Source organism: Centruroides sculpturatus, unplaced genomic scaffold (assembly GCF_000671375.1).
Source record: "Centruroides sculpturatus isolate CEXI.00-Female unplaced genomic scaffold, Cexi_2.0 scaffold111, whole genome shotgun sequence".
Taxonomy (NCBI): domain Eukaryota; kingdom Metazoa; phylum Arthropoda; class Arachnida; order Scorpiones; family Buthidae; genus Centruroides; species Centruroides sculpturatus.
The window spans coordinates 378,556-398,152 of record NW_019384655.1 but is presented as its reverse complement, the minus strand read 5'-3'; the positions used below and the strand labels follow the sequence as shown (position 1 = coordinate 398,152).

At 39.6% G+C, this 19,597-nt stretch overlaps 4 protein-coding genes across 4 annotated transcripts; 3 read left to right on the top strand and 1 right to left on the bottom strand.

Annotated features, from left to right (window-relative positions):
- Nucleotides 1–1,483: 1,483 nt before the first annotated feature.
- LOC111626431 lies at nucleotides 1,484–3,035 on the bottom strand. Its single transcript, XM_023369802.1, has 4 exons — nucleotides 2,771–3,035; nucleotides 2,433–2,601; nucleotides 2,029–2,095; nucleotides 1,484–1,672 (listed from the first exon to the last, which is right to left on the bottom strand). Exons 1-4 carry the CDS (start codon nucleotides 3,033–3,035, stop codon nucleotides 1,484–1,486), a joined length of 690 nt encoding a protein of 229 aa, XP_023225570.1.
- Nucleotides 3,036–5,741: 2,706 nt separating this feature from the next.
- LOC111626430 lies at nucleotides 5,742–9,281 on the top strand. The gene has a single exon (XM_023369801.1). It carries the CDS (start codon nucleotides 5,742–5,744, stop codon nucleotides 9,279–9,281), a length of 3,540 nt encoding a protein of 1,179 aa, XP_023225569.1.
- A 987-nt stretch (nucleotides 9,282–10,268) lies between these two features.
- On the top strand, nucleotides 10,269–11,498 carry LOC111626429 (nucleoporin GLE1-like). The gene has a single exon (XM_023369800.1). The coding sequence runs from the start codon at nucleotides 10,269–10,271 to the stop codon at nucleotides 11,496–11,498; it is 1,230 nt and encodes a 409-aa protein (XP_023225568.1).
- Nucleotides 11,499–11,676: 178 nt separating this feature from the next.
- On the top strand, nucleotides 11,677–12,648 carry LOC111626428. Its single transcript, XM_023369799.1, has one exon. It carries the CDS (start codon nucleotides 11,677–11,679, stop codon nucleotides 12,646–12,648), a length of 972 nt encoding a protein of 323 aa, XP_023225567.1.
- The last annotated feature ends 6,949 nt before the right edge of the window (nucleotides 12,649–19,597 follow it).

Below are 19,597 nucleotides of genomic sequence, written 5' to 3'. Positions count from 1 at the left end.
TTCTTGACAGTTGAAACGGACAGACAAGAGCGTCATGGCAGTATGTGATAAGTGATGATATCAAATGTGGATAACAATGAAATGACCTACACGTGTAACAGAGAAGGACCGCGAAGTGAAAATGTGAAAATGAATACGAAATTGAGTTGATAACATAATCGAACAAGTCAAGGCAGCTTATTGGCGCGAAATTCGCGGCCGTCAATGCCAAACAATTGTTTTTATAGACTTCGGAAAGCTAAATGCTTGTAATGAAAGTCACTTAGCGTGCACGGGCGAAAGCCTGGAACCATTCGGGCTACCAAGCTGTCTCGAATCTGTGAAATCATAACTGTGACTTATACTGACATATCTGTCTCTCTTCTCCGTTATCACCAGGCTATGAGTCACGTAATTGTAAAATGGGAAATCTACGACGAAAAAGTGACGAATCGAAAGTATCGTGAGTAGGGTATTATGATGTATGCCAGTGTTTCTCAACCTCTAACGAATCGTCGCCCCTTCACTACAAAATTCCGATGTCGAGAAACAAGGCTAACGCCAAATTCGTACTGCATTAAATAGACTAGTGACTAGTATGTTATTTGTTTAATTATTGTACGATATAACGAATAAAATATCTAATTATTCTTAATATAATGTTTTACTATATCGCCCAGAAAATTGTTTTTCGCCCCCAAAATATAAATTGTTACTAATTGTCCCCACAACATGGAAAACACCCACATGGGGGCGATATCGCCCCCGTTGAGAAACACGGTTTTTACTGGCTTGTCGAATAAACGATACGAATGGACCTTAGACCAGGGATGTCAAACTGCTTAAGTGCCAATTTTTTTTATCTTGAGTATGACAGAGGGCCAGATGTTTTTAGCTTTTGTAGCCAAAAATTTTCTAAAAAGTAGCCCAAGAGTAGCCGACTCAAAAAATTTTTCTAATACCCGAGATTTCACAATAAAAAAAAAAACAGTATTTGTATTTTTCCAGCAATGATTTTAATCACAGAACAAACATTTTCGGCCAATTTACAGGCCTGAAGCAGGTCTGTAAACTGATCCGAAAAAAAATTGCAAGACTGAAAATACAAGCATAAACTAATTTACTAATATGTCGAAAACACGCATTTTATATGCAAAATAGTGCGAATTATGCAATAAATGATCTTGCCAAAACGGACTTTAATTTGAAATTCAAAAGATGAAATAGAAAAAAACGTACTGTAAACAAGAAATTAATAAATCAAATAAAATAAATATCTGTAACAAGTAAGTAATAGGAATAAATAAAAATAAAAACAATAATTGAGTTCAAAAATTTCGTTTATTAATTAACATTTACTGTTTATATAATAGTGTAGAAAAAAATAACTTGACAAAAGCATATGTACAGTATATACCAGAAATTTTTTTCGTATGATAAATTTCCATGCAAGGATCTACACACGGGAACGCCACACTGTTTACAGGAATATATTGATTCTTTTCTAGATCCTTTTTTGATACAAACGATGCATCTTCTTGTTGAATGTTTTTTCGTACTTGTCGGTGAATTCTCTCTCAGAAAATGCCTCTGTTTGGGGTAATTTCCTGCATGTGTTTTCTTGTAGGGACTGCTTTCGTAACTCCACCGATGTACTTCTCCGTAAGTTATCCCACAAGTTGAGTAAGCGTTCCTGTAAAATTATATGTATTGAAATATGTAAATATATACTGAATTTCATCATATTACAACATATAACGCATAAAAGCGATTAAAATGCAAACATATTTACCTCCACACTTTTTATACAGGATAAAAGAATTGAAGATTGTAATGTCCAGCAGGTGACAAAACATTTTGTGATATTTTTTTAGGCGAGTCCTCGCAATCGAGTATGAGATACACTGGTCCGCTAGATCGATTCCTCCCATTCCTTTACTGTACTCCACACAGACAAGTGGTTTTAATTTTTCTTCTCCACCTTACAATTCAAAAATAAACAGATTTTAAAACTCGGCTAATATAAAATTACTATCTGAATAGACTTACTTTTGGTTTGTATTGGGACCACTTCAGCACCATGTACGGTCGATAGCATACATACTTCCTTCTTATCCTGCCACATCAACGTCATCAACTTTTTTCTGTAGAATGCGATGAAATCTCCTTTCTTCAATTTCTTTTTTTTTTTTAATGTCTTCTGGCAGCTCCTTTCTGTCAGCTCAGTAGATAAAATCGATTTTCTGTCATGTTTTCGAAAAAAAGGGCGTTTGTAGGATGCGATGCCTACAAAAGAATGACGAATTGGTAGGTTTTTGTAGTATTCCTTGTAAAATTAATAAGCCGAAAAAAAAACTTGATTTCTTCCGCGTTGGTTTCATTCCATTCCTATATAAAACAATATAAGTTGAATATTTTATTAATTATATAAGTTTTTTATATTTGATATATACCTTGTCTCTGCTTCTACGTTCATAAGAGATGATCTTCTTTTCTCGCGAGTAGATTGTTCGGCGAACAAATTTGTTTGATGAGTGATATGTTTAGTTAGCTCATCATCGAAAACATATTCAAATATCTGGAGTGCACTAGGTTTCTCGCCGAAATCAACGAGCAACTCTTCTAAAATTTTAGAAAATGTTTTATATATATATAATATTCTGACTAACATTTTTCTATAATATTATATTTAAAATATATTTAACTTTATATCATCACTTTTTGTTCTAAGTGGTGATAAACAGTATACACATATATATTTGACTTGTTCGAAATTACTTTTTATTCGTACCTTCTGCGAAAGTGGAAAAAGCTTCTCTTGGTTCTGCATGTGGTATCCACTTCTCACTTCCGAACGGATAATAGGTTTCCTCTTCGTCTTCGCTAGATGATCCAATTCCTAGTATCTCTTCTTGTCGTCCTTCTTCTCCCGCCTCTATTTCATCGTGGGAGGACAAATCACTTCCGCTCTCGCTACTATGAACTAGCAACTCACTGATATCTGACATCTGTAGCTGTTTTTCGGAGCTTGGCCCAGCAATTGCGGATGGATTCATTTTACAAAATGCTTGAGAACAAGTATGAAATAGAAGATGCTAAAGAATGAGCNATATTTAGATATTAAAAAGTAATTTATTATACATATATACACATTTAATGCAGAAATTTCTCATTAAGATAATAAGTTTATCTAATAATATTTTTAGCATTTTCTGTTCTTCCAAATATAATTAGAATATTAATACTTTATTTCCAAGTTCTTACGTTATATTACATCGCAATTTTTAAAACTTACTACCAATAAACAATTTAATTAAAATAGAAGATTAAAAGTAGAAATTCCCAATTTTAATTAAGTTGTTTGTTGATGCTAAGTAGGTATCCTGTCTCTTCAGAAGAAAACAGTTATGACTCCGGTGAGATTCGTTATCCCATCAACGCTTGTCACTGGTGATGACATTTTAACAGCAACAAATTGCTTTAGACGTGTTTTGTTAAAACTGCATAAATTTGTGATATAGCTTATCGTAATAAAAGTTCATCTCATCATAAAATAACTATTCTTTTCCATCACATATTTTTAATAGTAATATAATGGTTTACAGAATGTATTTTTAATTGACTAATTTATTACGGCTGTCCATAAATAAAGTCAACAGTGGAAGAAAGGGAAAGAGATGGACAAAGTCAGACAGGGGGCAAAGGAGTGATTGANTTTTCTTAACTATTTTCTATCTGAAATAAGATTTACTCTTCTGCTGTAAATGTAATATTTTCTAAATGAATGAAATAAAATAAAATTAAGTTTGTACTTTAATATGTTGATACGTGCTTCTTATCCTTAATCATTTAGTATAATCAGGGATGGGCAACCCTTTTCTATGTAACAGCCGTATTTGAAAACTTTTGAACTAACGCGGGCCCCATACAAGAGAAAAGAGGAAAAAGAAATGCCAGTAAATCACAATTATTTATTTATATGTAATTATAAGTTAGCATAGGTATATTAGGTAGCATGGGTATATTAGCATAGGTAAATTAGCATAGTTGCTTTTTAATATTTATATAAACGATATTAAAGGAACCATTTCCAAAAATATTATATTGTATGCAGATGATATTGTTATAACCTATGCAGATTGGAATCTTCAATTAATTGAAAATAATATAAATTCATTGNTAAGTAAAGAGAGGGATGACCTTTAGTGGTTGTTGATCATTAATCACCTACTTAGCAGCTATCTCCCATTCGTTTTCTTTGTTTGCTATCCACAAAATGAGTTATTTTTGCATAATCGGAGGACCTCTTCTTCCATTGATTTAGCTTTCATAATGCGTTTTCTGAGTTCGAAATTGTTGCTAGAATAGAGGATTTCTATCGATCTCAAGAGGCATGCAAAATCATTCTTCATTATATTTTTCAGCTCAACAAAATCTGTAGTTGTAGGGCACTCGTACCAGTTTACAATGCTAAAGTGCCATTAAACGAAGCCCAAATATATTACATAAATTAAAATTTCAAGATTTCAACTGGGAGGAATTATCTTGTAAACAAACTAAATTTTTTCATGAGACCTTCTCGAAGTTAAGATTTTCCAAATATAAATAATTGAATAATAAATTTCATTTACAGATATTAAATGAAACATAATTCAGAAGCCTCAAAATTAGTTGGCGTTTGGGAACTACCAGATATATTATTGAAGAATTGCCACACAGATATGACAAACATTGTCCGAAGGCCTCAAAAGTCATGATTACTGATTACACCTTATTTAATTTAATTTCTTTATATTATTATATCCTACTAACTATTGTACATAATCATGAATTGTATATATCTGTGACAAATTCCTTGTTAATCCACTAATAATTGTAACAATTACTATATATCTAGCATGTCACTATTCTCACTGTATCAAACTGGGTTATACCTATGTGGCGCCCAGTATACGCTGTACCTAGTGTGTTGAATAAAATATATCTGTATCTGTATCTGTATCTGTATCTGTGCCCATGTACCCGGCGAACTCTCTACCCTACTGCTCTGTGGTTGGCAAATATGCCCATGTAATCGGTACTCTACGACTGCATCTACACTTGTAACGCGTCTATTGGTTGGCAATCATGCCCGTGTACTCGGTTTACTTATACCATCTTCTGTATCGCGATCCTGTGGCTACAAAGCCCATGTAATCACTGCATTTTCTGTACATATTTGTAAAAACCACCTTGCTGGCAAATATGCCCATGTACTTCTGTCTATACTGACCAAATCACCAAATGTAAATCCAAGTTGGCAATAACATGCCCATGTCGTGAATTATGTTTAAACTCTATCTGTAAATAACTTATTTGTACCATTTTTCATAGTATCTATAATAAAGGCTTTTTATATCTGTTCTTATCAGCTTAATGGCTCTTCATCAAAACTGATGCCCAGCCTGGATTACGAGCCCTACATTGCTCCCCAGTCCCTGTGGTAAGTATATTTTTGGTGCTACTAATTTCCCTTTCCTTTACTCTTCTCTCTTCCGTCGGAAGAGCGGCCTGCACGGTTTAAACGCACCGTGTATTCGCTGCTCGACCGGCAACACTTTCACTATCGTCGCCAGCTCCGCTTGGCGACGGGTCGGTGCTCTGCGTGAGCACCCTTTCCGCAACTTTCTTCCCCTTCCTGCCTCTTCTTGGTCGGCCGCCTTGCGCCCCAGGAGGCATTTCATCCCCTACGTTCTCACTTTCCAGTGCTACACTGCGATCACATGGCCTCTGTAAGTGAGCTGGCCAATGTCACTCTTCTGGTGCCACTACGTCCACCGTACCACTGCCCGGCGTGCCTTCCTGTATACCGGGATTATGTGGACCATGGGGGCCTATCACGTCATCTCCGCCGCGTTCATGGCGGCAGCCTTAGTTTCGAATGCCGTATCTGCCATGTGCAGTCGGAGAAACTAAAGGAAATTAAACTCCACCAGGCCCGCTCGACGGAGTGCTCTAGCCAACTCCCGTCTATGTCCCCAGTCCAATCCAGCAGGGACCCCAAGCAGCGGTGCAGGATCCCCATCGACCGGAACAATGGACGACGTAAGAAAAGCTACGGTCTTGACGAGACCTATGTGGCCTCCCAGAACGCCACCAGTAGCGAGGCTCGTAGTAGCCCACGTCGGCTGCCCTCCTCGCAGCCAGGGCCTACCGCCACCCAGGAGCCCCCGACCTCCTGTCCTACCACCACTCTCACGCCGTCACCTGCCACACAAGCGCTGCACCTGTCACCAGCTCACGCCGAGAGCGATGCCTCACCTCCGCCCCTTGTAAGGAGACCCAGACGCCGCAGGCATCGCAAATCATCCAGCACTACCAGTCCCTCGGCCAGCAGTCCTGTCGTTACCGCCGTCTCTCTAGCATCTCCATCTCCGGCGAACGACCCTACTGCCACCATCACCACCAGCAACGATCCTCCACCCTCATTGCCAGCGCCCGTCCTCTGTGACGACCACCTGCCTGGCCCACCCCTCGAACCTGCCCCAGCCAGCGATTCGTCGCCTGACCCCCCTTCATGGGTTATTGCATGGCGCGATCGCTTCGACTGCGCAGTCGACGAAGACATGCTAGAGACCATGATCGAGGACCTCACCAACCTCGCCCGTGGCATGACCCCACAAAATCATCGCCAACAGCCTCGCTTTAGCCGCCCGAGGCCACCTCGCTCTCGTAATGGCGGCCGCCACAACAATCCCAACGTGGCCGAGGCATGCAGAATACAACGCCTCTACCGTGCTAACAAGCACAAGGCGTTCGAGGAAATCACTCGCGGAACCAGCCGGTTTTGCCAGATTTCCAGCTCCGCCTTGGTAGAGCACTTCTCCAACACCAATGGCCTATGCCACACGCCTCAGAAGCCTCTCGACGACATCCTTCCACCCGCCCTCCAACCGTCAACGAACAACCCCCTTCGGGGTACTTTCACTCCTGCGGAGGTCGCAAAACGACTCTCCAAATGTCACAACACAGCCCCTGGCCCGGACGGGATCCGATACTACATCTGGCGACGCCTGGACCCGCAGGGCCACATCTTAGCTGCTGTCTTTAACGCCGTACAACGCATCGGCTTCGTTCCAAGCGGGTGGAAGACATCCACCACTATTCTCCTACACAAGAAAGGAGATGTCAACGATGTAAACAACTGGAGACCCATTGCGCTGGCAAACACCTTAGGAAAAATTTACTCCGCCTGTCTTGCCAGTCGCCTTCTTTCTTGGTGTGAAGCCAACAACATCATTTCTGCGGCGCAGAAAGGCTTCATGCCCTTTCAAGGGTGCTCAGAACATACTTTTGTACTCCAGTCCATAATACAGAACGCCCGCCGCAAAAACTCTGAATGCCACGTAGCATGGCTAGACCTTCGGAATGCCTTTGGCTCCGTGCCCCATTCCACCATCTACACTTGTCTCAAGTGGTGCGGCTTAGGCGAACCATCCATCGAATGTGTACGAGGCCTTCTCGAGGGATGTCAAACCCACATCCGCAGCAGCACGGGGCTCACCGACCCCATCTTAGTTGCAGCCGGCGTCAAACAGGGCTGTCCTCTTAGTCCCATTCTTTTTAACTTGGTTATTGAGCCAGCCCTTCGCCTCGTCAGCAACCTCCAGCAAGGCTACCACCTCCACGGATTGGACATATCTTCCTTAGCCTATGCAGATGATATTACAGTCATCAGCGGTTCTGCAAAAGGGCTACAAAAACAACTCGACCTTCTTACCTCCTGGGCCCAGCACAGCGGTCTCGCCTTCAACCCAACCAAATGCGCCACCCTCTCCGTGGCCAGTAAATACCGCTGCGCCGAAGGCCCCAATTTTTGCATCCAAAGCTCGAGTATCCCTCGTCTTAACAAGGACGATTCATATCTTCATTTGGGCATCCCTACAGGTTTCACCCTGGGATCCTCTGCTAACTCCACCATCGACCAAATTCTCACCGACATTAAGCGCATCGACAGCTCTCGACTTGCCCCTTGGCAAAAAATCGATTGCGTAAATACCTTTCTAACTTCGAGGCTTACTTTCCACCTGACTCTTGGTAAGGTCCAAAAGAAGAGTCTAAGCCTGCTCGACAAACACATTAAACGCTATGTCAAACGGTGGTTAAACTTACCTCAGCGTGTGAGCCCTGAGATAGTATACATGCCGCACGCTCAGGGAGGGGCCAATGTCACCCCTTGCAACATCCTAGCGGACGTAGCCCAGGTCAGTCACGCCATTAACATCCTCCACTCCAAAGATCCGGTCGTCGCCACCATTGCTGCCAAGACCTTGCAGCAAGTAGTTGAGAAACGCATCAAGCGACCGCCAAGTGAAGCCGATCTTTGCACGTACTTGGCCGGCTCCATGGACAGTGAATTTGGCTGTGACCCGTACGATATTCCATCGACCTGGACTCGTCTCCGCATGGCCACCAGACGCTTAAAAAAGCGTATCAACATTGAGTGGCATCCCAACGGAAGTGGCACTCTTATTCCATCCATCAACGACGCTCCAATCCGTAGCACAAACACGGCCATGAAAACCATCAGCTCTGCCGTCAAAGCCACCTTCCTCCACTCCCTCCTTGTCAAGCCTGACCAAGGCAAGGCATACAAAATTACGGCCAGCAACACCAACAGCAACCACTTCCTGCAAGACGGCAACTTCACCAGGTTCGCAGACTGGCGGTTCATACATCGAGCCAGGCTCAGCGTAGTACCCCTACGCGGCCTGCGAAGATTTGGGAACGCCAGTCAGACCTGCAGGAGGTGTCAGCGCCAAAGAGAAACCCTGGCCCATGTAATTAATCATTGCCCCCCCAACTTCAGGCTAATCACAAAACGCCACAATGCAATACTGGACCGCCTTAACAACACCTTCGACCACTCAGGCCTCACAGTATATGTTAATCAACGCATACCAGACTTCCCAGATAACTGCCGGCCAGACCTCGTCGTCCTCAACCAGAATCCAAAGACGGCCACCATCATAGACGTAGCGACACCATTTGAAAACGGCGCCGATGCCTTCGTCCGAGCTAGAGAGGACAAGGTACAGAAGTACGAAGACCTGGCTGCCCACTTTCGACGAAGAGGCTACGACACATACATCGACGGCTTCATTGTTGGAGCACTAGGCGGATACGACACAGCCAACGACGCAGTCCTCCAGAGATTGGGCGTCAGAAGAAACTACGCCAAGCTGATGCGCAAATTGATGGTAAGCGACTGTATACGATGGAGTCGGGACATCTATACAAGTCATCTTGGATACCAACACTAACACCCTATGTCGCGTTCATTGCCAGGCTATGTGCCCTTGTTTCCGCGTACCACTCCTTATGTATGTTCTTGCCACATTGGCAACCCAGCAGGCTATGTGCCCATGTTATGCGTCTGAGGCAATGCCTCTCAACACAACTTGCATATTTTAACCCTATGTACTTCTCAACTAGCTGGCTATGTGCCCATGTATATACATACCTCCAATCATATTGGTCAATCCTTGTAAATATCTTATTATATCAATAAATGGCTTTTAAATCTGTTCTTATCTTGACGGGAACAGACGCGTCGTTTGGAGCTCCGTTTGCGGATTGGATTTTATGCGGTTTTAGTGATATTTTTGGAAAGTGTGATATATCATTGGAAAGGGTGAAGAATAAGGATTACAGTGGTGTATTTATTTTAAGTGTGGGACCGTAACTTTTAAAGTTACGGTCGCCGAAAGACTCGAAGACTTTGGAACTGGATAGTCGGAGAGTGGTGATAGTTATAGTGAAATTGGATATATCATCGGAAAGAGAAGTAATGAGTGAGTAAAGGATGAACTTTTTAGGGGTCAATTAGTTAAATTTAAAACAGTTAATCGTAATTTAAAATTGGTCGAAAGCGGGAGAAAAATAAGAGGATCGAGCCCGTTTTCAAGTATTTTGAAAAAACTTTTGAACTAATATAAAGTATAGACTATCAGTAATTTATTCTGGAAATTTGGAAGAGTTTCGATAATCTGGAAAAAAGTTATAGCAATTTTAAATATTGCTAATACTTAACATAGGACCAAAGAAACCCACATTTGGCGCGAATTGCCTAGCAACGGGTCGTTACCTTGGCGACAAAACCCACATTTGGCGCGAACTTTGTTTCGATGTTATGACTCATTATGGAAGAGTCCATTCCATCAACTAGTGGGGAAAATGGTGAAATAAACCTCAAATTAGAAGGAAAAATGAAAAATAAAATGAGAAAAGATAAGATTAATGGAAAAGAAATGCAAAATTTAGAAAATGACTTAGTTTTATCATCGGAAGAATCGGATGAAGAGGAGGAAGATTTAGAAATAGAGGAGGATAGACAAAGGGAATATGAGAAGGAATTAAAACAGATTGAAAAATTGGAAATGTATAGAAAAATTAGATCGGTAAGAATAGATGTGAAAGAAAGAGTGGAGATAAGAAAATTAGTGCATGTGTTGAGTGCAAAGTTAGGAAAGGTTGGAGCTATAGAACAAATCTGCTTCAGACCAGGAAATATAGCGGAGATAACACTAACAACAATGGAAGACAAGGAAATATTAATAGGAGAAGAGATAATGATTAAAGAAAAGAAATGTTTAATAGAAAGTTTAGAGGCTGAACTGCTAAACATAACTCTCAAATATGTTCCGGGAGAGTATAACGAATTTTTGATTAAGAAAGTCATGATGAATTATGGAAAGGTAATAAAAATAAACCCCAAATATCATCCGGGGGAGCCGAAAATAAAAAATGGAACATTTACAGTGATAATAGAAACAAAGAAGAGAGTGCCGAATTTTATTGAGATTTTTGGAAAGCAGATACAAACTTTCTACCCTGGGATGAAAGAACAGTGTAGAAAGTGTGGAAGTTTTGAACATAAAGCAAGGGAATGTGTAATAAAAACATGTCATAGATGCGGCGAAAGCACACATCTAATAAAAGACTGTATAAAATGTCCAAAATGTTTGAAAGAACATAAAGGAGAGTGCAGAAAGTTAACTTTCTCAGAAATTGTAAAAAGAGGATTTCCAAAAACTGTTAAGAAAATAAACAGAAAAGAAACAGATAAGAAACAGGAAAATGAAAATACAGAACAAAAGGAAAATCAGATGGAAATCAAAACAGATACAAAACAACAACAAAAAGAAAATGAGGAAGAACAACAGGAAGAGGAAATCAAAACAATAGAAAATACATTAACGAAATTGGAAGAGAAAAATGCAGAGGATAAAAAAGAAGAGAATAATGATGAGGAAGAAGTGCAACAGGAAATTATAGAAGATGAGAAGAAACAGAAAGAGAAGCTACAAGAAATGACGCAAGAAGAGAGAGAGGAAGGGATGGAAATAGAGAGACTAAGTAGAAAACGAACNCCCCCCCCCCCTTTTCCTTCCCCCCCGTCCCCCCCCTTTTTGGGACTCGTAACCCGAATCCCTCCCAGTCTTCTTCTTCGTCTCCCTCCCACCACCCCTCTCATTTGATCTTAGCTGGTCGACCTCCCTACGCTCTGCCGTGTTCACAGCAAGTCCTCTTTGGATTACCTTTGCTTAGTGTTTGTGCAGTGTGCTTCTTCTATCTAGTGGTGATTATACACCCCGGGGTTCATCGTCGTTTGGAAGAGTGTGTGTTTTCGTGTGTATAGTGATTATCAGGATTACGATGGATACACCCAGCACGTCCAGGTCCTACGCACACGCGACATCGGCGCCCCTTGTGGTCCACCTCTCCAATAGACAGGAAGAAGAAGTCTTCACTGATGTAGACAATACGACACCTTCCAGCCCCTTCCGGCCGTCTTCACCGCAAGTTGCAACTATAGACAATGAAATAGAGCAACACAATGTGGAAACCACGGGACAAGAAGACGAACTGATGGATGAAAAAATAAAGCATTACACCACCAGTAGATCGATAAGGATCTCTACCAGTGGAAATGTCCAAGTAGAAGAAATCATCACAGAATGCGAGAAAATAATTGGAAATATAGGTGAAGTAGAACAAGTCTGCTTTAAACCAAATAACATCATCGAGATAGGACTAACTACTGCTGACGCCAAAGAAAAACTCATAGGGCACAGTATCAAGGTAGGCAGTTCTTTTGTTACGTGTGAAAGCCTTGATGAGGACCTCCTGATGGTCACCGTTAGATATGTACCTAACGAGGCCGATAAGGAGGTCGTCAAGGGTGTTTTATCGGAATATGGGAAGGTTAGCAAGGTGCTAGTTAACACCATCACAATTAAAGATAGGAAATTCAAAACGGGAACATATAGAGTCCTAATAAAGACCAGGAAACTACTCCCGAACTATGTTAACATGTTAGGAAGTAAAGTAGAACTTCATTACATTGGTAGAAAAAAGCAGTGTTGGCACTGTGGGAGTTTGACCCATGAAATCAAAGAGTGTAATCAGAAACTCTGCCACAGATGCAAAAGTCCTCACCACCTGGTGAGGGACTGCCCGTGCTGCTACAGCTGCTACAAAATACACGAAGCCGACAAACAATGTCCCGAACAATCCCTAAACGAGATATATAGAATGGGAGGGAGGAACAAAAATAAAGAAAAAAAAACGCAAAAAAAGCCTAGAAAGAACAACAAAAGAAAAAGAAATAGAAACAGAACAGGATAAAATAATAGAAGATAAGATAGAGAACAAAGATAATAATACGAAAGAAAATAACAATAATAATGAAATAAATAAAGAAAATATGAGTCAATATGTGATAGGTCAAGATACAAATGAACAAACAGATGCAATAAACATAAACACAAAACTAAACAATGCGGAAAACAGACAGAACCAACGATAAAGAAAAAAGTATAGAGGAGAGAATAAAAGAGCAAATGAATGAGACAGTCGTCAGGGAAAAAATTTTAGCTATAAGTCTAGACGCAAGCCTTACAAAAGACGAGCTTCTAGAGGAGGTAGAAAATATAATAAAAACGACAGACAAAAAGAAAGTAAGGAAAAGCAAAAGAAAAGCGGTACAAAACAATAATTAACATTCAAGTCCAACACCCTTTGTATAAAATCCCTTAACATTTCAGGGATGAGAGANATTCTTTAAACTGCATAATCACCTATAAAAGAACGGATTTTAGATAATTTACTTTGTTGGCAGAATGTCTTCTGATTCTGAAGTGGAATATGCCCCTGTATCGTCAAGTGGGTTTGAGGAGAGCTGGTCATGTGGGCTGACAGATTCGGACACTAGCGAAGAAGAAATGGATATGGCATCCACATCAAATGTAAGAAACTGGTGCCCAGTAGATGTGAATAATCCACCTTTGGCTCCTCCGCGTTTTCCTTTTGTGGGAAACCCTGGCGTAAAGGTAAACGTTGGGGACACGTCGGACCCATGGAATATTTTCGATTATTTTTCGATAGAAATCTGATCAATCTTATTGTGGAGGAAATAAACAGATTTCAATCGCAACGGCCACAATCATCAAGCAGTCGGTGAATCCACTGACTGCAGATGAATTTTTTTGTATTCATAGCTATACGTATTTTACAAGGCATTCTAAAAACCCCGTGGAGAGAGGATGTATCGGACGCAAGACGCCAAATTACATACCCCGTTTTTTGGCAGAGTGATTTCAAAGAATAGATATACGGAAATAAAACAAAATTTACATTTCATAAACAATGACACCTACAACCCAGACACACATCCCAATCCTAAACTACATAAAATTTGGCCGATAATTATAGATCTAAATTCAAAATTTTCGCGATTTTATATACCGGAAAGAGACATATCCATTGATGAGAGCTTATTGTTATACAAGGGTCGTCTTGCGTGGAAACAATACATTCCTCAAAAACGTGCTCGTTTTGGTGTGAAATTTTATAATTTATGTGAGTACTCATCAGGATACCTGTACAAATTTTTGATTTATACCGGCAAGTCGTCTGTGTTAGATGAAAAATAGAAAAATATGCCAGTCAGTTCACGGATTGTACTGACATTAGCTGATTCGTTGTTAGGCAATGGCTATTGTCTAACAACAGATAGATTTTACTCTTCCCCACAGTTGGCGGATCATCTTATTACGTGCAAAACGGATTTTTATGGGACCGCAGGGGCGCCGCTAGCTGTTTGAACGCCCGTGTGCAATACCGATTATGCCGCCCCCTGTTTAACTACGACTACCTACGCTGAGCTTGCCAGAAAGGCTCTTTGCCGCCCCCCCTGGACGTGCCGCCCGCGTGCGGTGCACGCCTTGCACGCCCGCTTACGGCGGCCCTGTGGGACCGTACGCACAATAAGACGGGAGATTCCGCCAGCAATCCATAGACAGAAATTGAAAGGGAGAGACAATCGCTTATCAGAGAGGTAAGCTCAAGGTTATAAAATGGCGAAGTGTAGCTTACTGTCTACAGTCCACAATCCTGCCATGGTAACCACACAAACACACGCCGGTAAGTCGGTTGTAAAGCCACAAGTCATTGTCGACTACGACGACACAATGGGGGTGTTGACCTGTTAGATCAACATCTCCATGACTATCCAGTGGCGAGAAAACGTGGGGAGAAGTATTATAAAAAAATATTTTTTCATTTAGTGGATTTTTGTTTATACAATGCTTTTTCATTTAATGGATTTTTGTTTATACAATGTGATGTACAAGAAAAATGGTGGCAAAAAAAAGAAATTTAAATTTTCGAATGAATCTTATTGACAGACTGATAGAAACCTATCACACCGAAACGAGAGTAACATATCAAGGTCGGCCGAGAACAATAGGTCCGCTAAGACTAACGAAAAGACATTTCTTGGACTTCGTTCCGCCGACCGAGAAAAAAGCTGCTCCCACTAGGTACTGTGTTGTATGTTGTAAAAATCGTGACAGTACAGGAAAAAAAAAGAAAACAAACACGGTTTTTCTGCACGGAATGCAACGTTGCATTATGCGCAGTGCCTTGTTTTAAAATATATCATACCCAATTAAATTTTTAATTTGTATATAATAGTTTTTTCTATAAATCTTTATACAATTATATTATATTCCATTTATTTTTCATTTAATCATGTATAAACGTACACAAATTTTTATTTTTATTTTTTACAACTATAAATATAAAATGTTAACAATAAAGCATTTATTTTATAATAGTCCTGTGCTTAGTTTCTTTATATGTTAATGAGAAATATATCTTCTTTAGTTTCTCGAACAAGAATGTTCCTTTCGTCTGTGTAGCCACGGGAGCCCTTCATTGTTTACGAGTCATTTATCCATGAGGAAAACCCTTTTGTTCTTTAACAGCTTTTGACCCGGGGTAAAACAGGTGGCCGCAAATTTCTATAGTTCTACATCTACTGTACATACTAATTGATTTAATTCGAAAGATACTTTATTATAACTGTGATAAGTAATTGTTTCTTACGTACTTGTAGGTCTACTATACTCGATAGTTTATTTTATTCAAAATTTCTATCTTGTAACAAAATGTTAAATAGGTTTTTATGAGATGGTAGGATTATGAAAGGAAAGGCTTACATACTCATAAATGCAATATATCCCAAAAATATGAAAGACACGAATTTTCGAGAGATAATTAAAATATTTAAAACCTCTGAATTTTTAGGCAACATTGCTATTTATTAATTTTAGTAATATATGAAAATTTTACAGATTTGCAGTCAAATTATTATAGTAAATCTTATAATGAGGTGGGTTGATAATAATAAGCGCAGAGCCCAAACGGTTAGGAGTTGAAATTTGGTACACTAGGGTACATCATAAGAATGTACACTAAGAAGGGATTTTTTAAAATTCCTCCTCGCAGAGGAGAGGGAGAGGGTTAACGTTACTAGTTATTAGTGAGGTTGAGGCCGAAGTTTTAAACGCGAAAACGTGTACGTCGGACGTTCAGCGCTGCTTTCCTGTAAGCCTAGAAGTTTGACTGGCGTTTGGAACGTCGAGCATGGTTCCACTGACTATCCAAACATCACTATCAAACTTCCAGGCTTGATAGATTTTATATCAGCGCGAACATAGGAAAACTCATCAACTACAGCTCTAACTATCTGTTAAACTACGGTAAAAAGCTCTCCGATCACAAGATCATTAATATTACTTTTAGCAGTAGCAACACCATAAGAAAAGCAAATAATATCAAAATTAATAACATCATCCTCTCCGACAAAACGTTCCAGACAGAAATCAAAGCAACCCTTGATAAAATAAAAGATGACGTCAACTGGAATAAATGGAAAGAAACAAAAGATAAAATAAAAGTAATAACCAACCAAACCTGGTTACGCATTAAAAAAAGCAACTTCAATAGAATGAAACAATTACAGAGACAACTCAGCCACCACATAACTAACAATAATTATGATAAAATTGAACATACCAATAATGAGATCAGCAACGAAATCGAGAACAAAATAAGAGAAACATACACAAGTTATAAGATGAACAAGTTAGGAATAGAGAGACACACTGAAAAGATAATTTTTAAGAAAAAACCTATAACAAAAGACCCGGATATGATCAACAACTTAATTATTGATGGTATACAAACAAATAACGCAGAAAAAATCATCCAGGAATTTCAAGAGTACTATAAAAAACTTTATCAAAAGAAAACCACAAGATGGGATCAAATAGATGAAATCACTAAACCAATCAAATCAGTCAAAGATATAAAAGATGACATCATCAATAAATTAATTACTAAAGAAGAAATAGACAAGGCTATCGATGAGCTGCACGTAAGGAGAGCTCCTGGTATTGATGAAATACCTGCTGAGCTATACCGCTTTTTTAAAGACGATATGTCCAATATCCTGCATAAATTATACAACGATAATACCGAAAATGAAGACTTCTGCAAAGGCCGGATGAAACTCATAAACAAAACTAATAAAAACATTGGACAAGCCACTGATTACAGACCCATCACACTGCTCAATGTCGACTACAAAATCTACAGTTCTATTATTGCCACAAGGCTCGAGAAGTTGCTCCATAACCATATAAGTCCAACACAAACAGCTGGTATTAGAGAAAGAGCCATACAGGACAACACGATATTCCTTAACCTAATACAGGAGACCTACAAAAGAAGAAAACTACCCCTCTCGATTCTCACCGTTGATGTCGAAAAGGCTTTCGACACTGTGAATCGAGAGGTATTATGGAAAATACTTAATCATATGGGTTTCAATGAGGAAGAGATCAGAAAAATTAAATACATTTATAACAATCCCGTTACTAAAATAACTATAAACCAGAAGAAATCAGACTATATTAACTGCGAAGCTGGGGTAAGGCAGGGGTGCCCCTGCTCAATGATTCTTTTTACTATCTACATTGAAACACTGTTAAACATGATAAATGAAGACAAATTAATCCCCCCAATCCACATCCCAGGTATGGAAAGAAGAATAAAATATGTCGCACATGCCGACGATGTTAACTTCTTCATAAATGACAGTATAGCTCTCAATAGGATGACTACCATAATAAATAACTACTGCAACATAACGGGAATGAAAATAAATATAAATAAAAGCACCATCATCAGGATCTATGGCCATAACAATCTAGAAAGCTCAACCTTCAAAATAGTTAACAATAAAAAGATCCTTGGGATATGGTATGGAACTAATAAAAATACCAAAAACTTAGAGACAATGCAAAAAAAGATTAAAAATGCAATAAACAAATGGGAAAAAGTATGGCTCTACCTGCCTGAACGAACGATAATTGCCAACAAGGTTCTGATTGCGAAGATCATGTACACACTATATACGACCGACCTAACAAAAAAAGATGCAAATAAGATAGAAAAACCAATTTTTAAATACATATGGCAAAAAAACTTTGAACCCCTTAAAAGGAATATAATTAAAAATGACATTGAGAAAGGAGGATGGAGAGTATGGGATGTTTGTATACTAGAAAAGTCTCTGCAACTATCCAACTTGATCAACTCAATCATTAAAAATCATCATCCTCTTGCGGATCTGGCAAAATACATCATAGGACCTCTAACTAAACAGTTCACGAATGATCCATCTAACAAACCCTTCTTAATAGACAACAACAAAACAGCATGTAACTGGAGATACATGATCAAAGGACTACTAGATGCAAGCATTAATCTTAAAGACATCAAACCTGGTACAATCTATAGGAATAATCATATCAATGCTCCTAACCCCAATCTCAACAACACCAATGTTAACTGGAAAGAATGCTGGTCAAATGTGGGCAAACTCCCTGCAGAGTGGAAGGAGACGACATGGAGGCTAATTAATAATATTACCATGACCAAGGATTATTTACACAGGTATAACATGCTAAGAAACGCCAAGTGTCCACGATGTGATAGGGACGAAACCACTTATCACCTGTTCTACGAATGCTCAACACCTAAGAAAATATGGACCTGGATTAGAAACATTTTCAATATCGATATTGGCTGGCACCAAATCCTATACCACGCTGACTTCCCTAACACCACCTTTAACAATTACTGCCTAAACTGGATAATTGCCCTCACGAAAAGAACAATATGGAAGGCAAGATGCGCCCTCCACTTTGAAAATAAAAAATGGAATGCTGAGATCTGCATAAAAAAGATTAGAGATGAAATTAACTACAAACTTCAAATTGACAACACTCTACTAAATAAAAAGGACTTTCACACGCTCTACCAAGGCACTATTAATGTTATATGGAAGCATAAAAATAACTGCTATGTGTTAAACGACATGTAATCCATACGCGACACCTATTTGTAAAACCATGTATGATTGTCGGTATTAATGTCAGATGTAATACATGTTTATTATAACCTCTGTCAGGTGGCATCCCCACCCCTAGTACAATATGTGTTCTCTATTAAAGTATGTACTATAGGAATTGTTAATGTATATTCCACACGTATAATGTATACTTCAGGCTACAATACCCTCTTTGGTCTTGTATATATAATTATCGCCTGGATATTGTAGCATATTTGTTCTGTAAACCAATCATTGTATATGCTAACTCAACACCAGATTACTGGTGTATCCTGTATATTTAATTGATTTTAATAAACTTTAATTAAAAGTAAAAGTATCTGCGTCCATCTTGGTAAGTACTTATTAGTTTTCTGGTCTATCTTGCTTTACTGCCACCTTCTTACTTCCGCCAAGTGATCTGCCTGCACGGTTGGAACACATCGTGTATTCGCGGATCAGTTGGCAACACTGTCGCTGTCTAGGGGAGAGCAGCTCGCTGCCCCTCCCTCTGTTTTTCCACCCCCCCTTTTTTTGTTTCCTCTCGCCCCCTTGGTCTTCTTCACCAAGTGACCCACCCACCTCCCCCTCTTCCACCTTCTCTCTTTCTCACTTGATCTTAGCCAGCCAGGACTGCGTTTTCTACAGCTCCGCTGTCGTTCTCATCCCGTGGTTTACCCCCACCGTCTGCTATCCTAGTAGTGCGTGTCCTTTTTACTCTGGTGCCCTTGTGTGTGGATTATCATCTTTTGTGTGTTTAGTGCTTCACTTACACCATGGATACTCCAAGTACTTCTAAATCCTACGCTCAGGTTACCTCGGCCCCCACCGTGG

Bases quoted from the DNA above. Each gene is read 5' to 3' on its own strand.
- LOC111626431 (XM_023369802.1), bottom strand. From the start codon at position 3,035: ATGAATCCATCCGCAATTGCTGGGCCAAGCTCCGAAAAACAGCTACAG. The intron at 2,602-2,770 runs GTACGAATAAAA...CTAAAATTTTAG, and splicing joins TTTTTCCACTTTCGCAGAAG to AAGAGTTGCTCGTTGATTTC. The intron at 2,096-2,432 runs GTATATATCAAA...TTGATGTGGCAG, and splicing joins AACGTAGAAGCAGAGACAAG to GATAAGAAGGAAGTATGTAT.
- LOC111626430 (XM_023369801.1), top strand. From the start codon at position 5,742: ATGGCCTCTGTAAGTGAGCTGGCCAATGTCACTCTTCTGGTGCCACTA.
- LOC111626428 (XM_023369799.1), top strand. From the start codon at position 11,677: ATGGATACACCCAGCACGTCCAGGTCCTACGCACACGCGACATCGGCG.